This window comes from Microcaecilia unicolor, chromosome 5 (assembly GCF_901765095.1).
Source record: "Microcaecilia unicolor chromosome 5, aMicUni1.1, whole genome shotgun sequence".
In the NCBI taxonomy this organism is placed as follows: Eukaryota; Metazoa; Chordata; class Amphibia; order Gymnophiona; family Siphonopidae; genus Microcaecilia; species Microcaecilia unicolor.
The window spans coordinates 143691805-143714617 of NC_044035.1; the positions used below are offsets into that span (position 1 = coordinate 143691805).

At 43.1% G+C, this 22813-nt stretch overlaps 1 protein-coding gene across 5 annotated transcripts in view; it reads right to left on the reverse strand.

Moving 5' to 3' along the window:
- NOLC1 (nucleolar and coiled-body phosphoprotein 1) overlaps positions 1–22813 on the reverse strand; it is a 102200-nt gene that overhangs the window by 27747 nt on the left and 51640 nt on the right. For all 5 annotated transcript variants that reach the window (XM_030203381.1, XM_030203380.1, XM_030203378.1 and 2 more), the window contains one exon: positions 11266–11390. In XM_030203381.1, coding sequence (XP_030059241.1) covers positions 11266–11390 — 125 coding nt within the window. The remainder of the gene's footprint in view (positions 1–11265; positions 11391–22813) is intronic.

Sequence of the window (22813 nt, forward strand, 5' to 3'; positions counted from 1 at the left end):
TCTCCCCTTTTGGGGGGAACTTAACTCTGTTTATACTCGAATAGGTTTATATTCGAGTATATTCAGGAGTACAAAATGTGGCAACTAAACTAATTCTAGGGGGTAAATGTTTTCAGCATGCAGCACCATATCTAATTAACTTCACTGGCTTCCACTGAAAGCTGGAATTGAATTTTACTGTATTGTAAACTGCCTAGATGGTGCATCTTAGGGCAGTACATCAAGTGGAGTGGAGGAGTGGCCTAGTGGTTAGGGTGGTGGACTTTGGTCCTGGGGAACTGAGTTCAATTCCCACTTCAGGCACAGGCAGCTCCTTGTGACTCTGGGCAAGTCACTTAACCCTCCACTGCCCCATGTAAGCCGCATTGAGCCTGCCATGAGTGGGAAAACGCGGGGTACAAATGTAACAAAAAAAAGTATATATTAAACTTCAATTAAGATTTTTGTTTTCAGAATTTTGTATGTTTAATCCTTGATTATCTTCAAAATTTTGTTTCTCTGTATTCTTCACCTAAAACTCTCCTGCCTACTCAAGAGTTAAAACCTTGTTATTTAGATATTTAATGTGTTACCTTAAAGTTCTATTACTTATAATAGAACTTTAAGTTAACACATTAAATGATGGCAGATAAAGACCCACATGGTCCATCCAGTCTACCCACCAAGGTGGCCAGAGCCTTGTCCACCACTCTGCGCTGGCCCCAGTTACCCATGCTTAAACACTGGTTGTCGAGTCTCCAGAGATGGGTAGTAACAAGTATTCTGTAACGGTACTTAAGCACAACTGGCAGGACTTTTACTTGTAATGAGTTGTTGGATTTTTTTTTTTTTTTTTGCAATACTTTTTACTTTGTAAGAAGTTACATTTAAGCTGTACTTTTGTACTTAGAAACAAAGCACAAATTTGGAAAGTAGCTAAAAATAAAATAAAGTATTTTGCATCCCTCCCCCTGTACAGGCTTTCCAAGTGATGTCAGACGTGGCTTGCAGCTGATTGGCCCAAACTTCCAAATATAGCTGAGCTGGACCAAAAGTTTGAACCCAACCACATACATCCCCCTCCCTCTATACCTGCCCAGAACAGCTGTTGATTGGCTATTACTTTGTTATTGTCAGGCTCAGCTGCCTCCTCAGCCTGAACCGCACCTTCACTGCATGCAGGGCCCACTCCCTCTCCCCTCCCATCCATCATGTCCTTGCAACACAGTCTTGCTCATTCCCTCCCGCTGCACCTCTGCTGGGCTTGAACTAATAAACTACCATAGGAGATGCTCAGGACTTGGCTATCTGCAGCTCTACTAGTGCTTTCTGTGCCAAGCCCGCCTCCTCCGATATAAACTTCCAGGACTGATGTCAATCCTGTGTGTGTCCCATGGTAGTTTATTAGCTTGGGCCTGGTGGTGGTGCACAGGAGGGGGGCGAGCAAGACTGTGCTGCAGTGGATGGGAGGGAAGAGAGAGAAATTAGGCAAGACTAGATGGGTGGGTGGGGAGGGAGGGGGGGAGAGAGAGAGAAAATGACAGAGAGAGATGGGGTTACACTGGATAAAAGAAGGGGGAAGACAGAGGCTATTGGCTGGGGGAAGAGAGAAATTGGGCAAGACTGGATGGGGAGGAGAGAAACGAGACAAGACTGGATGAGAGTGGTGGGAGAGACGAGAGAGATGGGGTGATACTGAATAAAGGGGGAGGAGGGAGAGACAGAGGCTATGGGCTGGGGATAGTGAGAGAAACTGGGGAAGACTGGATAGGCGGGGATATAAAAGTCAACTTTTCAAAATGATTAGGGATGCTAAACTCAATACAAATTACCCCTCTCTGGATACAGTCAAAGGGTTTGCTCAATATTGGGGGTGCTCAAGGACCCATAGCACCCACAGAGCCTGAACAGATCAGTGTTGGAGCTGGTTATAGTTAAAGAGGTGAAGAAGACAGAAGAGAAAAAAAGAATTACACATGGACAGGAGACCCTTGGAAAGAGTTAAAAGAAGAAAGGAAAGCAGTAACCAGGGACTAGGACCAACACAATTAGAAACATTAAATGGCCAGACAGCAAAGGTAGAAAACATAATTTTATCTTTAATTTAGTCCACTTTAAAAGTTAATATAAATAAAAGAAAAAAAATAAGGTGACACTTTTATATTGGATTACATACATTTTTTGACTAACTTTTGGAGACAAAAACCAACTCTTCAGGTCAAGATGGTATAGTGCTGTAGTATACTTGGTCCTGACTTAGGAAGGAGGTTTTGGCCTTCAAAAACTAGTAAAAAAATGTAATAAGTTAGTTCAATAAAAAAGGTATCAGCTTATTATCTGGTTTTGATTTGTTAATTTTTAATTGGTACAAAGGGATGTGTCACTGTTTCAGTTTCTTTGGTTTTGAACTGTATGCAGAGCAGTGGCGTACCAAGGGGGGGGGGGTGGGGCGGTGGGGGCGGTCCACCCCGGGTGCCAGTGGGTGGGGGGTGCTCCACTCCCGCCGCCTCCTTTAAACAAAAATCGGCGAAGCAGCGTCGCAGGCAGCGCCTCGTCTGCCCTGCTTGTGAAAAAATCAAATCTCTCCTTTTCCTCGTCTTGACGTCGACTCGGGCCTTCCAATCAATCACTATGTCCCGCCCTCCTCTAAGGTAACTTCCACGAGGGCGGGCGGGACATAGTGATTGATTGGAAGGCCCGAGTCGACGTCAAGACGAGAAGGAGATTTGATTTTTTTACAAGCAGCAGGGCAGATGAGGCGCTGCCTGCGATGCTGCTTCGCCGATTCAGACAGTAGTGAGAACGGGACTGAGGTGGGGAAGGAGAGGGGCAAAAGGGACTCGGGTGGGGGTGTTCAGAGGGGAAAAGGGGAGGGGAGAAGGGGACTGGGGTGGGGATCTCAGACAGGGGAGGGGGAGGGCAGAAGGGGACTGGGGTGGGGATCTCAGACAGGGGAGGGGGAGGGGAGAAGGGGACTGGGTTGGGGATCTCAGACGGGAGACGGGGAGAAGGGGACTGGGGTGGGGGTCTCAGACAGGGGAGGGGGAGGGGAGAAGGGGACTGGGGTGGGGGTGTTCAGAGGGGAGAAGAGGACTGGGGTGGGGGTCACAGACAGGAGAAGGGGTGAGGAGAAGGGGACTGGGGTGGGGGTGTTCAGAGGGGAGAAGGGGGCTGGAACTGGGGGCTGAAAAAAGGGGCAGAGAGAGAGGGGACAGATCCTAGATGGAAGGGGGAGCAAGAGGGAGGGCAGACCCTGGATGGATGGGAGAGGGAGGGCAAATGGTGGATTGAAGGGGCAGAGAGAAAGGGCAGACAGTGGAGTGGATGGAAGGGAAAGGGCAGACAGTGAATGGAAGGGGCAGAGATAGAGGGCAGATGTGGATGGAAGGGGCAGGGAGAGAGGGCAGACATTGGATGGAGGGGACAGCAGAGAGGGCTGACACTGGATGGCAGAGAACGAAGACAGATGCTGGATGGAAGGAAGATGGTGAAAAGAAGATGAGGAAAGCAGAAACCAGAGACAACAAACTGTAAATAAAATATATATTTTGTTTTTTGCTTTAGGATAAAGTAGTATTGTAGCTGTGTTAATAAATGTTTATAATAGAACATGTAAACAAGGTAATCTTTTTATTGGACTAATTTTAATACATTTTGACTAACTTTCGGAGAACAAAACCCCCTTCCTCAGGTCAGGAAAAGATACTGTAACAGCACTATACTGTACTGACCCAAGGACGGAGGTTTTGGCCTCTGAAAGCTAAATGTATTAGTCCAATAAAATGGTATTATTTTACTTTCTATATTTGTTTTATTTCTATTTGTTAATTTGTAAAGTGGTGATTGGTACTTGTTAGTTTTTTTCAAATTTACATCTGCTGTCTTTATATTTTGCACAGTACTAGGGGACATTTTCTGTTTCTGTGGTGTTGCATTGTATGCAGAGTCTGGCATTGGGGGTTCAGTTTAATTTTTGTCTAAATAGAAAGTTTATGATTACTTATTCTATAGTGGATTAGGGTGTATCTGTGTTTGTGAAAAAGACATGGCTTTCAGTTGGCATTGACTGTGCAGGATCTACGATCTGTACTATTCTGTCTGGTTTCGTTTTACAATAGGTGAATTGATGTTCTAGTGCTCACTGTAGTGTTTAAGATGCTTTCCTTTTCCTTGTGTGACTCGTCCAAATGACTGCTTATGGTATGGTAGGTCCTGAGTGTTTTGTATTCTCGGCATGCCTAGTACTGGATTTTTTTTTTTGGGGGGGGGGGGGGGGTGTTAAAAAATGACCGGCCACGGGTGTCAACTACCCTAGGTACGCCACTGATGCAGAGTATGGCTTCTTGGGGGTTCAGTTTAATTTTTGATTACATATTTCTATTTTCAGTTTATTGTTATTTGTTCTATACTTCATGAGGGACTACCTCTGTTCATTTGTGAAAAAGGCTGAGTATTCTGTTAAAATCAAGTGTCTGTGTAGAAATGATATGTACTAATCCAGCTTGTTTTGTTTTCCAATAGGTGTATTAATGTTTTTCTGCCCACTGCAATGATCAGGGTTTTTTTTTTTTTTTTTTTTGGGGGGGGGGGGGGTTCCCCTAGGGAAGACCTTGTGTGCTCCCCTGGAAGTTGGCTTGTAAACATACTAGATTCTATGGTCCAACCTGTTAAGAATACTTGTTACTCTGTAGTTAAAAAAAAAAAAAAAAAAGAGTAGTTTTAAGAACTGTACTTTACTTTTGAGTAATTTTTTGGATAAGACTTTCTACTTTTACTTCACTCCTTTTGAAGCCAGTACTTCTACTTTTTACTTAAGTACTTTAAAAAAGTAACAAACCCATCTCTGCAAGTCTTCACCATGCCAATCATACAGGCAGCCAACTGATGGAGTCTTGGTTGTAACCACATATCATCCCCAGGTATTGCCAGAGTCTGTGTAAGGTCCAGAACTGTGGAACTTGCTTCCTTTGAAGCAAAGAATGACTGACTAATTATAGGATTATTAAAAACTTGGTTTCAAAAAATATCTGGATGAGAGTCAACTTAAATGTGTAACGGCTGTTCAGTGATGATTTGTTAAGGATTTCTTGATAGAATAACTGTTAGTCTACTGTTTGATTGACAATATGTGGTAGTCCTACATTCTCTTGGTAGGTTTTAGTGACAGAAGAATGGTTATGGATATTTTTAAATTCTATGTATGTTTGGCAAAAGGAGAGGGCAGAAGTCCAAAAACAGCTGGGCCCCATACCAGCTAAGGCTGCATTGTTGTTGTTTTTTTCCCTTCTTTTTTTTTCTTTTAAGGGGCCAAAATGGCACACTCACCAGATGGACCACCACCGAGAATTGCACAGGCACTCACCTACCTCTGCTAGGAGACTGAGAAATACTGGCTAATCCTGAGCTGTTTAGTGCCTTACATGCCAACATGGTTCAATAGTTCTCTGTCTCCCTCTGCTGGTAGGAGTGAGTCTGGAGTGAGGAAGAGGAATTAAGCTTTTGCTTCTGTTGTTTATCCTGCCATGTGACATACCTTTTTTTTTTTTTTTTTTTGAAGACTAAGAATCTGATTATGTTTCTTAATGTAAGCAGAGTGAACCTGAGATGGGGGCAGGTGTGAACATTTCTCTGGGCACAAAAGCCTCCCTCCAGGTGACCAGGAATTGGATCGGGGAGAGTATTAGACCTAGTGTACTTGGATTTCAGCAAAAACTCAGACACTGTTCTGCAGAGGCGACTTATAAGCTGAGCGTCCTTGATGTGATGCAAGATCCCTTAAGGGGCCCCATGGCAGTGGTCCTGGCATGTCCCTCTCTCTCTCCTTCTCATCTTGAATCTTGTGTGTCTCACTCTCTCCCGGATCCTCTGAACTTGCTTCATCCCCAATGCCGGCACTGGGGATAAGGCAAGTTTACAGGATCTGGGAGGGAAAGGTGATAGGATTCGATATATCACTTTTCTGTGGTTACAATCAAAGCAGTTTACATATTATATACAGGTACATATTTTGTACCTGGGGCAATGGAGGGTTAAGTAGTTTGCCCAGTGTCACAAGGAGCTGCAGTGGAAATCAAACCCAGTTCACCAGGATCAAAGCCCGCTGCACTAACTACTAGGCTACTCCTCCAATGGATTTGAGGTGGAAAGAAGGGAAAAAGATGTTGGGGGGAGGGGGGATGAAATAAAAGTGAGATAAAGATATGCTAGACTATGGGAGGGAGGGAATACAAGATGGAGATGTGCTAAACACAGGGGGGGGCCTAGAGATGTGCTGAACCTGGACGAGGGGAGGGGCTGGAGGGAAAGACAGATGTTCTGGAACTGCTGGAAAGTAGAGATCAGATCGGGGGATGGAGAGAACAAAGGAGGACAGACGCTGGATCTACAGACTGAGAGGAGACCATGAGATGGGGGCAGGGGATAGAGAGGGAGAAATTTTGGACCTGGGGTGTGGGAGAAAGGGAAGAGAGAGAGGAGGGCCAGGGCACAAACAAGAGATGCTGGTCATGGAGTATGAATATAGACAAGGACAAAGGGCAATGCTGGAAAAGGAGTGGATAGGGACACTAAGAGGGCACATGCTAAACAAGGACACAAAGGAGAGATGCTGGACAGGACAGCTAGGGATGCAGAGAGAAGATGGATGGCAGACATGGAGAGAGAAATGTCAATTGGACAGGAGACCCAGGAAAAGCAGAAGAGACGCACACCAAATCAAATGGAAAAATAAAATGCTCAGACTACAAAGGTAGAAAAAAAATTTATTTTGAATTTATCAGTTGGAACATGTCAGCTTTGGGAAATATACATCTCTGATATCTTGCATTTCCATTTTTGTTTCTCTAGTATTTCTGTATATGCAGCCTGACTTGTGTTTTCCAGTTCAGATATTTGCCTTCATATCTCTATTACAGATCTGTGGTTACTTGTTTTACATTTGTTGATGGTCTGTTTTGCACATGTGAACAAGGTGCATTATTCTGCTAGCATGTAGTTTCTGTGTAGAGATCTGTAGCAGTCCCGTTTGTTCTGTTTTCTCACTAGATAGTGTATTGGGGTTTTAGGGTCTGGTGCAATATTTACAGTACTGCCTTTTCACAGAGTTGTTTCTCTTTGAGTCCTGGGAGTTAGTGCTGTTACGGAACAGTAAGGTTCTGAGTGTGTTTTGCATGAGTTTGTGCTTAGTGTTTTGCAGTGTGTTGGCCTTATTGAGGTGATTTCAAAACTAATTTAATTTTATAGTTTGTCACAACAACAGACAGGGTTTATGAACTAATCAGCGAATGTACATACATTCTGAGATGGCAACCCTAGTGTGGACATTTGGTTGTGGAGGGGCAGGGTGAGGGAAGGGTGCAACAGGATGTGTGGCAAGAGAGAGGAGAATGGAGCAGGGTAGGTGTTGGGCTTTTCTGTGTCAAAATGTTGCTATAGCTGATTTAGGGAAAATTTTGCTAACTGTAAATGTGTTGCAATTTTCTCTTTAGTCTTTTTGGGAGCCTATGTACTTGCCTTTTTTTTTTTGGCTACTAGGAGATCTCCGGTGTTGCCTCTCCATATTGGTTACAGTAATGGGAGCATTTGAAAGTTCTCTGTCCACATACCTGGATCTTTTCTTAGCTAGCTAATTAATATTTTTCCTTTATTCTAAGTTATGAGAATTGGAATTCCTAATTGTAGTGGACTTAAAACAATGAAAATAACCAGAAATTATTCAGCTCAATACTAGGTTTCCTATGATAACATTGTGTTATTTGAATCCGTTTTTCTGTGAAGTTTTACTTGAGTTGCCTTTATTTGAAATATCATAAATAAAATATTTTTTTAAACATATCGTCAACAAGTGGCGTGCCTAGGCAGAGGACCCCACTGAACTGGTGTGCATAGGACCCCACAATTGCCAAGACCAGCCCTGTTGGGAGGGCACAAAGGATAGCAGTAAATGGAATTCACCCCAATGAAAAGTGATGTTACCAGTGGTGTGCCACACGGGGGTCCTTGGTTTAGCGATTTTCAACATTTTCATAAGTGACATTGAAGAATAGGAAGAAAGGTTTGCCTTTAAGCAGATGCCATAACTCTTCAACAGGGCAGACACCATAAAAGGTATAGATTAAAAGAAAAAAAAGAGGAGCGATCTAGAGAAGCTTGAGGAAGGGTCTAGAGCAGTGGTTCTCAACCACATATGTGACACACTGCATACATGACTCTCATGGACGTTTGACCCCACACAGTGTATCAGTTCTTATGAATTAAATGTAAACAAGCTCTTCACCAAGAAAAACCCTACCTTCCCCCTCCCCCACCAACTGCTGCAGATTAGAACTAGACATTTCACCATAAGAAATATATTCCAATTCTGTCATCTGAGCAATAGCAACATTAATTCTCTCTATTACCAGGCACACTGTGAAATACAAAACCTGAAAAAGAATCCTAACTCACATACATGTATCAAACCTGCCATACAACAGTAGCACTAATTACTATGATTAAAATTGCATGACTACCAACACCAACACACCTACTATAGGTACAACAGAGCAATTGGGACTGCTAAGATCTCTACAGAGAAAATAACATGCAAACGGAATTTTGCACCTCAATCACCTACACCAGCAGTATGCCTTGATTTCTTGAGAGCTGCTCTCCTTATCTGCATTGCGGCATCAAGTGGCATTTGGTCTTCATATTAACCCATTCGTGCCCAATGTTCCCATATTTGTTCCCACATATGGGAACATTGGGCACTAATGGGTTAAACACTGCTTGCAGCTTGTACTGGTTTAGAGCATGAAAGCTAAAATTTAGTACCTCCCTCAAAAAAAAAAAATGCAGGGTTATGCATTTAGGCTGCAAAAACACAAGGTAGTGGTACATTTTAGGGGGTGAAGTACTTCTGTGCACAGCGAGAGTAAGGATAATCATATAGTCGATGATCCTAAGATTAGCTACACAGATAGATAACAGCAAAAGCCAGGAGGATACTTAGGTGCACAGAGAAAAAAATGGCCAGTAGGGAAAAGGAGGTGATACTTCTTCTATTCAAGAATCTGGTAAGAGCTCGTTTCAAGTACTGTGTAAACCATTTGGAATTGGTCAACCGTCTTCATCACAAAACATGTGGGGACAATGATCTAAACATACAGTGGTGGAAATAAGTATTTGATCCCTTGCTGATTTTGTAAGTTTGCCCACTGACAAAGACATGAGCAGCCCATAATTGAAGGGTAGGTTATTGGTAACAGTGAGAGATAGCACATCACAAATTAAATCCGGGAAAATCACATTGTGGAAAGTATATGAATTTATTTGCATTCTGCAGAGGGAAATAAGTATTTGATCCCCCACCAACCAGTAAGAGATCTGGCCCCTACAGACCAGGTAGATGCTCCAAATCAACTCGTTACCTGCATGACAGACAGCTGTCGGCAATGGTCACCTGTATGAAAGACACCTGTCCACAGACTCAGTGAATCAGTCAGACTCTAACCTCTACAAAATGGCCAAGAGCAAGGAGCTGTCTAAGGATGTCGGGGACAAGATCATACACCTGCACAAGGCTGGAATAGGCTACAAAACCATCAGTAAGACGCTGGGCGAGAAGGAGACAACTGTTGGTGCCATAGTAAGAAAATGGAAGAAGTACAAAATGACTGTCAATCGACAAAGATCTGGGGCTCCACGCAAAATCTCACCTCGTGGGGTATCCTTGATCATGAGGAAGGTTAGAAATCAGCCTACAACTACAAGGGGGGAACTTGTCAATGATCTCAAGGCAGCTGGGACCACTGTCACCACGAAAACCATTGGTAACACATTACGACATAACGGATTGCAATCCTGCAGTGCCCGCAAGGTCCCCCTGCTCCGGAAGGCACATGTGACGGCCCGTCTGAAGTTTGCCAGTGAACACCTGGATGATGCCGAGAGTGATTGGGAGAAGGTGCTGTGGTCAGATGAGACAAAAATTGAGCTCTTTGGCATGAAATCAACTCGCCGTGTTTGGAGGAAGAGAAATGCTGCCTATGACCCAAAGAACACCGTCCCCACTGTCAAGCTGGAGGTGGAAATGTTATGTTTTGGGGGGTGTTTCTCTGCTAAGGGCACAGGACTACTTCACCGCATCAATGGGAGAATGGATGGGGCCATGTACCGTACAATTCTGAGTGACAACCTCCTTCCCTCCGCCAGGGCCTTAAAAATGGGTCGTGGCTGGGTCTTCCAGCACGACAATGACCCAAAACATACAGCCAAGGCAACAAAGGAGTGGCTCAGGAAGAAGCACATTAGGGTCATGGAGTGGCCTAGCCAGTCACCAGACCTTAATCCCATTGAAAACTTATGGAGGGAGCTGAAGCTGCGAGTTGCCAAGCAACAGCCCAGAACTCTTAATGATTTAGAGATGATCTGCAAAGAGGAGTGGACCAAAATTCCTCCTGACATGTGTGCAAACCTCATCATCAACTACAGAAGACGTCTGACCGCTGTGCTTGCCAACAAGGGTTTTGCCACCAAGTATTAGGTCTTGTTTGCCAGAGGGATTAAATACTTATTTCCCTCTGCAGAATGCATATAAATTCATATACTTTCCACAATGTGATTTTCCGGATTTAATTTGTGATGTGCTATCTCTCACTGTTACCAATAACCTACCCTTCAATTATGGGCTGCTCATGTCTTTGTCAGTGGGCAAACTTACAAAATCAGCAAGGGATCAAATACTTATTTCCACCACTGTATATACACTGGAGAAAAGACAAGATAGAGGAGATATGACAGAAATGAAGCCTGATCCCTGTGCAGCCCAGAGTGGTCTGGCAGAATTTAGTCTCAGTCTTATTAAGACCGGGACTCAACCCTACTAAGTTACTCTGGGCTGCACACGGATCATACCTACAACCTGCTGGACACAGAGAAATACCAGTGTCTGGACTGGTCTGGTGGGACGATAAGAAAGGAAATATTTATTTTGCTGATGACATGGACAGTATTTGAATTCATGAACGCGTGAAGCAAGCACACAATCTGAGGAAGAAGGGATTGCAGAGCTGAGCAACTGTGGTGGTTGGGCAGACTATAGACAGGCCCTCTAACCTTATACTCTGTGTTTCTATATAAAAGAGATAAATAAGCATTCAATTTTATTACATTAAATTTAAACTTCATCTGTATGATACAGCGTACGAGATATTAATGCTATGTGCATTACAAGCCGTGAACTTATTGGGAACATAAGTTCAGTTATCACTCCCCACCCATCAAACAGCTACCACTTTATCACACCTTGGGCTTCATTTTGGGAAACGTGTTAGGTGTTTTGGAGTTTATCTTCTTGTTGTTTGGTGTATTGTCACCTCCCTGGTCTTCGGAAGTATCCTGTCCCTTCTTCCGCTTCTTGCTGGATTTACCTGTTGAATACATAATACGTATATGAGAAAATGAAATTTCCCTGTTATGTGCACATTGTACACACAACACTAACAATGATCTCCACTTCGACACAAGTCACACCTTTTCTTCTCAGTATGTGTCTTATCAGAGGACCAAGGGATATATCTAAATAACTTAAGACTTTCAGGATACTAGAAATTTTAAGCTTCAACACGGGTTCACCACCGATGGCTCCACAAATAGAAGAGTGGAGGAGTAATCTAATGGTTAGAGCAGCGGGCTGAGAAGCAGGGAAGTCCAGTTCAAATCCCACTACAGCTCCTTATGATCTTTGGGCACTTAACCCTCCACTGCCTCAGGTACAAAGTTATATTATGAGCACTCCAGAGACATAAAAATACAAACTGTACTTGAATGTACACTGCTTCAATAGAGTTCAAGCTTGCAGGCAGTATATAAGAAATTAAAATAATAGATAATTTTTGGGGTCACTTCTACTAGATGTCACAGTAGAGTGGGGGCCTCTGGCAGAAGAGGTAAATGCGTGCCAGACACAAGTCCTGCAGAAATCCAGGGACGCCAACTGAGTAGTAAAGATTAGTCTCCACTCTTTCAGAAGAGAGAGGTTTCCTTCAGCACATTCCCTACTGATCTGAAGTACTCAAGATAAGATATTCCAAAGTTTTAGAACTGCCTTCTAACATGTAAGTGTTCTAAGACAGGTATCTTTCTGATCAACTGTACCATGATTTATGTTATATAAATCTATGCAGGAATCATGGGCATAGTTTGGGGGGGGGGGTAAGGGGGGGTTGTACCCCCCAAACGAGCTGAGCTGCCATACACTTTTCTCCAATCCTCAGAACCGCCGGCAACCTCTCCAAGAAAGCTGCCCGCATGCTGCTTTAGACCTGCCCCTAGAAGCCTTTCTTTCTCCTTCAAACTTCCTGTTCCCGAATAGGCGGGAAGCTGAAGGAGATAGAAGGGCTTCCGGGGCAGGTCTAAAGTAGCATGTGTGCTGCTTTTGCTGAGGCTGCCAGCGGCTTGGGGGGGATTGGCAATACAGGGTGCCACTGGAAGATTCCAGTGCTGTGGCAGTGGCGGCAAGTTCCAAGGAGATCGAGAAAGACAAGGGCGGGCCTGGACAGGAAGGGTAAAAAAAATGAGAGATAGAGAAGGAGCAGAAGATGGCTAGGACTAGGGGGTGTGAGGGAGAGAGAGGGAGCAGAAGATGAGACTAGGGGAGGTGGGTGGGAGGAAGAAGGAGCAGAAGATGGATGGGACTTGGAGTGTGGGGGGAAGGGGGAACAGAGAAGATGAGTGGGACTTGGTAGGGAGGGAGAGGGAGCAGAAGATGAATGGGACTAGGGGTTGTTGGGGAGAGAGAGGGAGCAGAAGACGGATGGACTAGAGGGTGTGGGTGGGGGAAGGGAAAAAGAGTTGAAGATGGATGCGACTAGGGGTGTTGGGGGGGGGGGGGGGAAGATGAGTGGAGCTTCTTGGTGACTGAATGGGAAAGAAAGACAAGAGGAGAGAGAAGAAATAAACCTGGAAAAGAATTTAGAAGACTGACACACGGAAAGTGGAAGAGAGTGGGACCAGCTGAATCAGAAAAATAAAACTGCTCAGACAACAAAGGTAGAAAAGAAAAAAAAATATTTTTATTTAGTATTTTTTTTAAAGATTGAGATGTGCCTGCTTTGTGAAATGTATATTTATTTTTTAGTTTTGTATTTTGCAGCGTACAGGAGAAAGGAGAAATTAGATCTTACCTGCTAATTTGCTTTCCTTTAGTCCCTCCGGACCAGACCAGGATTGGACTGATGGGTTGTGCTCGCCTACCAGCAGGTGGAGACTGAGAAAAAACTCTGACTCTAGAGAGCCAATAGGAGCCCTGGCCATGTGACCTTAGCCTCAGTATTTGAATAACAAAGCAGGAAAGAAAGAAAGACCTTCTGTGCCGTATGGAATCCTAGCAGCCACAAAGCACTCGGCAATGCCAAGTATCAGAGCTCACCAGCAACTCTCACCAGAGAAGTGGTATGGCCCGATATGTATTACAGCTCACCAGCAACTCTCACCAGAGAAGTGGTATGGCTCACTTGTACTATAGCTCACCAGCAACTCTCACCAGAGAAGCGATATGGCTCACATGTAATATAGCTCACCAGCAACTCTCCCCAGAGAAGTGGTATGGCTCACGTATAATATAGCTCACCCGCAACTCTCACCAGAGAAGTGGTATGGCTCACTTGTCTTATAGCTCACCAGCAACTCTCACCAGAGAAGTGGTGTGGCCCACTTAAGATTTTATATATATTCCATCAACTGAGCTTACCAGCAACTCTCACCAGAAAAGTGGTAAATCATATTTAAGGTTTCATAGATATTCCAGCAACTGAGCTCAGCCACAACTCTCACCAGAGAAGTGGTATGGCGTATTTAAGGTTTTATAGATAGATTCCAGCAATTGAGCTCACCAGCAACCACCAGAGAAGTGATATAGACCACGTAAAGTTCTGTATATATATAGTATTGTTCCATGAATCGTAAAGGAATGAATACACTTCCTACTGAATACACTTCCTACTTAATAAAAGAAGCTAAAGAGTAGAGAGAACATGGGAGGGGCCTGTCGTCCGGAGGGACTAAAGGAAAGCAAATTAGCAGGTAAGATCTAATTTCTCCTTCCTTAGCGTCCCTCCGGACCGGACCAGATTGGACTGATGGGAAGTACCAAAGCAGTAATCTGAAGGGAGGGACCCTATGAAAACTGCAGAGAAATGTTCATGCTGCATAGGCCACCTGGCGACAACTAACATGTAGTGTGTCCCAATGAGCAAATAAAATGAAACTAGGACTAAGTTGCCAACTTACCAATGTGCACCAAGAGCACCAAAAATCGCCATAGTAAGAATACAGCCCGCTTCTGAAGTTGTGGAATATGTTGTAATACGCTGTGGAACTGCCCTCTCAGCGAGAAGAGAAATAGACATTCTCATTTCCTTGATCCTTCGCGATATAGCGGGTTAGAAACAATGAAAACTTTTACGCCTACTGGCTAGAAGGACAAAACCAATAAGAAAAAACTGATTTGGAAAGGTGAAAACTTTAAACTACAGCAGACCAAAAAGAAGTTACCAACCGTAGAAGTATTCCACACATAGATCTACTTGCTGCAATGGTTACTAGGAAACACTGCTTGAAGAGGAAAACTTTATAGAAAAAGTTATGGCTACTAGAAAACAGAACTTTAAGAGTCTGTTCATCTAGTTCACCTAGCTGGTGGATGAAGCGGGGGGGTACAGGTGCAGGACTCCTTTAAGAAACCGCTTTGACAGTGGATGCTGCATAAGCGTGCGGTTGTCAACAGTATCATGCATCACTGATAGAGCTGCCAAATGAACTCTAATGGATGAGTAAGAGACAAGATTTCGCAAGATGCAGAAGACATTCCAAAACATGCAAAATGGATACTGTTTGTGGAATGAAGTGGCGAGAGGAGCACCACAGAGTAAACTGTCGCCACTTTGATTCATAGGACTTTAATGTAGATTTCTGTCTGGAAGCAATTAAAACTTGAAGTACTACCTGCGAAAATATCAAAGATGTTGCGGACCCAGTAACCACGCCATAAGTTTGAGTGACTGGGGGTCCGGATGTAGAAGGGTGCCTTGGTTCTGCGTAAACACCTAGTGAGATGACGGAAGAAACGCATAAAGAAGGTTGAAAAACCCCTGCTGGACGTTGGCATCTGTCCCTGTCTCCGTCAAGACTGTTGCTGAACAGAAGAAGCAAGAAATGTTCGTGAGCCTGAAGGCAAAAAGAGATAGCCCTGAAGTGTCGCAGTGAGGAAGTAAGGCTGAAAAAATGAGAGTCCATTCACCTAAATGCAGGGTGACACAACCTAAGAAAAATGAGTACAAACTCAAGAGTATACTCTTAACTCCTCCTTGGCGGATGACATAACCCATTGCCATGACAAGGACCAACATAGCTCTCTCCGCCTTGTTTGTCAGTAGGGAAAACAAAATTCACCCGAAGGTAAAACGAATTGCTGAGGTCCCCCAGAAAAAAAAAATATATATATATACAAACAAGCTTCTGCCAAAAAGTGTACTGCACGAAGCATCCCAATGACAGAACTAAGGTTCTTGAGATAACTAGATGACACTTAAATAGCGCAATTGATGACCCTGAGATTCGCAATAGGATGAAGGAAAATTCCTTCTTGGGCATTAGAAAGTAAATTGCATTCTGCAGAATAGAGCGAGGAAATGGCCGAAGGCCCAAGGTCACCAAGAAAACTATAAACTGGGATGTTGCAGAGGAGACAAAAGACTGTGCGCCAACCTGACTAAACGAAGAGAAAATCAGAGATATCTGATGAGAGATCAAATGAGAGATCAAATGAGAGGCCTGGCTACAATCACCACCCAACCTAGAGACTGTAAGAAATGCAACACCCGGTGCTTGACCTGAGAACTCTGCTGATAAGACTTTCTTCAATTAGGCAGTCGTCTAGGTAAGAATGAAATGACCCTAAGAGCGCAATGAACATCCTCTTAGATCTATAAAAGAACGGAAGAGAGAGTACTGCTGAAAATGACCGGTTAATGCATAAGCAAAAAACTAGCCATTCTCTGGATCCTGAGGAGAAGAGGAAGGGTGACCAAGGACACCAGTTAAATAGGGCTACAAACTCCAACCCTATCTCTATGGCGTTCCATAGTTGGGTAAGTTCTGAATATAGAAAGTTCTGAATATAGGAGTCCACCAGCTATGGTAGTACGCTCCGGACAGAAAAAAATTGTCCCAGTATGAACGTCTGATTCACTGGCCTGTAATTTCTTGGATCTCCCTAATCCACATACCACTAATCCATGTACCACGGTCATGCGTCCTCCCTCACTGAGATGTAGATTGTAAGCTCCTTTGAGCAGGGAACGGCCTTCTTTGTTAATTGTACAGCGCTGCGTAACCCTAGTAGCGCTCTAGAAATGTTAAGTAGTAGTAGTAGTAGTACCAGACTCACACCCAATAGATATGAATGTTGAGCTTGTTTCAGGTTAAACACCGAACCTAGGCCCAGGGTCCCAGTGTTCCTAGTGGTGAACAGCCATGGCAAATATTGTATGCGTTAGTTTGCAGAATTACTGCAAAGCCTTGCTTTTGGAGCAGAGATTTCTGTTCGATACTCTCGTGAGAGGTTGTTTTTTTTTTTTTTTTTTTTTCCTTTAATGCTGTTCTGGCTGTAGAAAGGTGGACATTTGAGCTTCCCCAGAATGGCAAAACTTATGTACCTATGCCCATTAGATATGAATGCTGGACTTGATGGACTTTAGGCCTTACCCAGCATAACCATACTTATGTACCTATGGCATAAATACACAGGAAGTGAGTGAATCCCCTTCCAATTGAAAGAACACTCTGGAGTGAAGGCACATAGAATGAAAATGAAAAAGGACAAACTTGGAAATTACCTGTAACGAAAAAAGTGAAGTTGTGCCACAGCCACTTGGTGAAGGCAGTGTAGACAAGACTGTATCTGAATTCAAGAAAGCTTGATATAACATCAGGTCTCTAAGGAAGAGGAAGAGATAGCAGATGGTATGTATAGGCATACTGGACCAAACCAGGATGTTTATAATCTGCCAATGCTGAACTGATAGAGTAGAGACAAACACGAGTAGATGGTTTGAGGACCGTCCACTATCTTTAAGTGAAAGGATGACTTTATTCTCTAAGTGACCATATGTCCTGTAAAAACCAGAAGAAAGCTAAATGAAATATGAGAGGCTTCAAGGCAGTTGGAAAAGAAGGAAGACATGAATAAAGCATGCCTGCTAAGGCAGCTGAGTGATTGGGAGCTTGGTAGACAGGACTGTCCCTCAGAGAATATGAAAGAGCTGATATATCCCCATGGCATCTGAACAATATACTGTATGCCTCTAGAGAAGGCTTCTTAAAGTCGGAAAAAGAAAACACTGTATAACACTACAGTCATTGAGAGTGATTGTCTAGTTCTTAAAACACTATATAACATCATAGGCATGGAGTAAAATGCTTGAAAGGAACTAAGATATTATGGTCAGAATTGCAAAGTATCAATCAATTGACTCTTAGACAATGTAGTCCTATTCACCAGGGAATGAGAAAGACAGAAATTTACTTATGCCTATAGAGAAAGTTTCTAAAGTTCTTAAAACACTGTATAATACTACAGCTATTGAGGAAAATGCTTGAAATGAATTATGATATTATGATAAGATGTAGATTTTTTCACCAGGCAATGAAAAATGACTGAGCACCAGAAAAAACTAGTGTTAACAGCCCCGTGATACATAGAAATTTAAAAGAAGAAAAGCTTGTTATATATCCATATATGAAAGGAGCCCCCTTTCAACCAAATATTGCCTGCTGATGTGAAGATCATTTTAGAATACGCCGTTCAGCACATACAAAAGTGTACACATCTTGGAGCCGAACTGCTCTATGAACTGCAGCCTTACCTTCAGCAGAGAGATCCCTGACTGATAAGATGGAGGGAGAAACAAAATGGCCGCCGTTCGCGCCACTGGCCCCGTGGCGATCGTCGACAGCGCGCCCGACACCTCCGAACAAGCGGAGCCCAGTGGAACGGCGAAGAAACAACAGCCGGCGAAAAAGGCCCCGAAAAAACCGGAGGCAGCACCGGACCCGAAGAAACCTTGAAGGGAGAGCAAAATTTACACGTTCCGGCTGCGTGAACTGCGCGACGCTGACCGACAGCAGCTGTTTGAACTTTTAAGCCATATCGGAAAAAACAGGTGGCCGCGCTTACGCGGTTCGCACCTTTCTTTTTTTTTTTTTTTTTTTCATTTGTTTAAACTGCCGCCGCCAAATCGCAAGAAAATGGAGGAAATTAAATCTGACTAGAAAAATCGCTGTTTAAAGTCACAGACACTGAATTATTTTCTTCTGTTTTTTTTTTTTTTTTTTTTTTATAACCCCTCAATCATAATAAACACTGGAGCTGCCTGCTCGTTAGAAGTCTGGGAAAGAAAGGCTGCTTCTTTGAATTTCCTTTTATTTGATTTAATTCTTTTAAAGCAGCTGCCTGTTAAAATGGCTGCCTCTCCCAAAGACGGTACACCTTTCCAGAGAAAGGGACGGCCCTTCCCTGCTAAGCCAGGGAGATGGGGAGGAAGGGGGTGGACTCGAGACACCCGAGTTTAACACCCCCGAGGCTGTCAAAGAAAGAAGAGAAAGGAACCCTGTCAAGCCTCTAAATAAGATTCCAGGCACAGAAGAATTATCACAAATATCTGTCATATCTAAAGAGAAAAGGAGAGAGACTAATGGGCTCACTTCCTACCTGCTGGGAGACTGAGAAAATACTGAGGCTAAGGTCACATGGCCAGGGCTCCTATTGGCTCTCTAGAGTCAGAGTTTTTTCTCAGTCTCCACCTGCTGGTAGGCGAGCACAACCCATCAGTCCAATCCTGGTCCGGTCCGGAGGGACGCTAAGGAAAAAACATTTCTGTTTCTCTCTTACCAGTATTGCCCTGCTTGTGTATATATATATATATATATATGCTGACTTCATTTTCAGTGTTCTAGGCTTGCGTGTGTGTGTTTTGAATAACTATAATGAATATGTATGATGTATCTATGCAAATGAATATGCTAATGTGCTAACCTCCCCCCCCCCCCCCCCCCAACAAATGAAGCTGTCAAACTACGCCCATGGCAGGAGTAGAGGAATGGCCTAGTGGTTAGGGTGGTGGACTTTGGTCCTGGGGAACCGAGTTCAATTCCCACTTCAGGCACAGGCACCCTGTGACTCTGGGCAAGTCACTGAACCCTCCATTGCCCCATGTAAGCCGCACTGAGCCTGCCATGAGTGGGAAAGCACAGGGTACAAATGTAACTTAAAAACAAAATACAGTGAATGATGAGAGAGGCCCTTTTACTAGAGATTAGTGCAAGTTAATGGACATTAGAGCACGCTAAATGCTGAACACTCTATTTTATTCCTATGGACCATGTGGCACTTAGCGTATTCTAATGCCCATTAGCTGCTAAGCATTAGTAAAAAGGTTAACTTTGGAACCACAGTGCTGCATATACTTGTATGCAAAATTACACTAATTTCCACCTAATGAAAAATTATATTTATTTAAGGCATTTATATCCCATATTTTCCCACTGGTTGTAGGCTCAATGTGGCTTACGAAGTAATATCAGGACTACAGTACAATAGTACATTAAAACAATACAAACAGTAAATTAAAGCTTGGCATTATAATAAACAGCAGAGTAGTAAAGAACATAGATTTAAGTGTTTTTGGATTATTTGAAACCAAAGCAATTGATCTAATTATGTTGCATCTGGAGAATAGACCTGTTTGAATAGGATGGACTTTAATAATTTTCTAAACTTTAGATAGTTCTGGGTTGATTTAACTAATTTGGTTAAGGCATTCCACAGTCGAGTACCCAAGAAAGGAAAGTTGGAGGCATATGTAGATTTGTATTTGAGGCCAAAACAGTCCGGATAGTGTAGGTTTAAATAAGATCGGGAGGAATTAGATCTGTTTCTGGGTGGTAAATCAACTAAATCTAGCATATATTCTGGAACTATGCCATAGATGATTTTGTGAATCAAGGTGCAGACCTTGAAGGCAACTCATTCTTTGATGGGAAGCCAGGGCAATTTTTCCCAAAGGGGCTTTGCAGAATCAAATTTAGATCTTCCAATAATCAGTCTTGCTGCCATGTTCTGGGCAGTCTTAAGTTTCTTAAGTAAATGTTCCTTGCATCAGACATAGATTCCATTACAATAGTCCAATTGGCTCAGCACCATTGATTGAATCAGGTTACGGAAAACAACTCAAGGGAAGAAAGGTTTTATTCGTTTGAGTCTCCAAATCGAGTAGAACATTTTCTTTGTGGTGCAATTTATTTGAGATTCCAGGGTTAAGTGTTTATCGATTGTGACTCCCAGAAGTTTTAAGCTATCCACAATAGGTAGGGAGAGGTTGGGAGTATTTAAAGTGGTGGGACTGTATTTATTATACTGCGATGATATAATAAGACAATGCGTCTTCTCAGAGTTCAATTTCAAACGAAAAGAGTTTGCCCAATCGTTCATTGTACTTAGACCTAGACTGATAAGGTTGGTGATTTCAGCCAAGTCTTTTTTGAAAGATATATAAATTGTTACGTCATCAGCGTAAATGAATGGATTTAGGCCCAGCTTGGATAGGGCGTTAGCCAATGGGATCATCATTATGTCGAATAATGTAGAGGAAAGTGGTGAACCCTGAGGGACTCCGCAAGTTGCATTCCATGAGGATGATATGAAACTGTAAATGTAGTACTGTTCTAAGAATAATGTAAGAAGGAAAAAGGCCTCACAGAGCTCCTAGACTGTAGCCATCTAATAGAGCTTAAATGGGTCTAAATAGATCCTGTGTTCATCATTGGCCAAAAAAACCTTCCAGGAGTGATACGTAATCTTTAATGTCACTCACACGTTTGCAATTATACTGAGTAAAAAAATGGTGTATCTTATTCGATGTCACTCAGCATTTAGCAATTATACTGAGCCGGACTACATTATAATGCAAAAAATATGGTATTGAAAGAACACTTATCTTTCAAACCGCTGACTGCCAGCACTAGGAAATTTTTGCTTGGGGCGAGGGAAAGAATGATGAACAGAGGATCTTTTTAGCCCCGTTTAAGCTACATTTACAGTTTCATATCATTTTTCATCAGGTGGAAATTAGTGTAATTTAGTATTATCCAATGATTTTATATTTCCACACCCTAGATATTATACATAGGTTTAGTTTATACTTATATACATACATAACATACTAATACATACTATTACCTACTAACAGAAGCCAAAGCGCTGACTTGGGAGTAAATATGCATCATGTACATGCAAACACAATTTCAGTCACTAGTAAAAGGAGATTTGGGGGGGGGGGGGGGGTGGACCATCCATGAATACCTGCCATCTCTTCCTGCCATTTTTTAATTTTATTTTTTAATATAACAGTTATACAAAACAATGATCATTGCCACCTATATACACACTTGCATTACATTTCTCTATACTCGGCTAATTCAACATTTGGTGTTATATTAACATAACTAAACTTCCCCTATGGAATCTACCCCTCCCCCTTCCCTTTCCCCTCCATGTAGCATTCCTACAATAACTCATTTCTTACATTTTCATATGGTTGCCAAATCTTCTGATATATGTGTAGTTGGCCTTTTCTTATAACTGTCAGCTTCGATATCAGGTGCAGATAGTCAACTCTAGTTAATACCTCTTTGACAGTGGGTGTTGCTATTGTCTTCCAGGCCCTCGCCAGCGCCATCTTTGCTGCCACTAGAAATTGAATTGCTAATATATGTTCATATTTCCGGCTTCTCAGGGGCCTGGAGTGTAGCAAGCATATGTCTATCTGCTGGGGGTATGTCACCTGCACCACCCTGCTTACTAGTTCAATAATCTGGGTCCAGTATGCCTGTACTTTAGGGCATTCCCACCAAATATGTACGAAGGTGCCACATCCTCCACACTCTCGCCAGCAAGCTGCCAAGGTCTGCAGGTACATTTTATGCAACCTATCTGGTGTGTAATAACACCAATATAGGATTTTGTATCCACTCTCTTTTGTGGCTTGGGCGATGGAGGGTTTAAGTAGATATCTGAAGCTTCCTGCCCACCAACTAGGTGTATGTCTGTTCTGCAGTAGCTCTTCCCATCTCCCCGTATAATATTCTTGTGGTGCCGAGAGGAGTAACAGTGCACTGTAGAGCCTGGTAATGCTGCCTCGACCTCCTCCTCCTCTCATAGTCTGTTCCAACCTCGTTTCTGCCAATTCTAATTCCTCCTTTGCCCTTCGGAGGATGTAATTTCTTAAACAATGATAATATACTAGGTCACGTTCTTCTAGCCCATACTCTTCTTGTAATTCTTCGAAGTTCCTTATTTCCCCTTTATCCCATAGTTGGTCTAATGCATATAGCCCTTTAAACGCCCATTGTTTATATGTATTTTCTGATTCCCCTAGTGGGAAACCGGGGCGCCCCTAATTGTCATTTGCAGAAAATATTTCCTTTCCGGGAACACCTTTTTACGTACGTGCAGCCATGTATTTAATAAGTGACTCAATCCTATTGGCACTCTACGCATTACCGCCAATATTTCTCTCTCAGATTTCCATAATATGTCTCCTACAAAATGGGTTCCCATCCAAGCCCTTTCCCAGTGTAACCATTTCTTAGTGGTTCTCGGAGTCCAGTCTGCCAGTATGCGTAGTTGGGCTGCCTTATAATAGAGGCTGAAATTGGGGACTCCCATTCCACCCTTATCTATAGTTTGGAACAACACTTCCCGCCTTACCCTTGGTGGTCTCTTATTCCAGATATA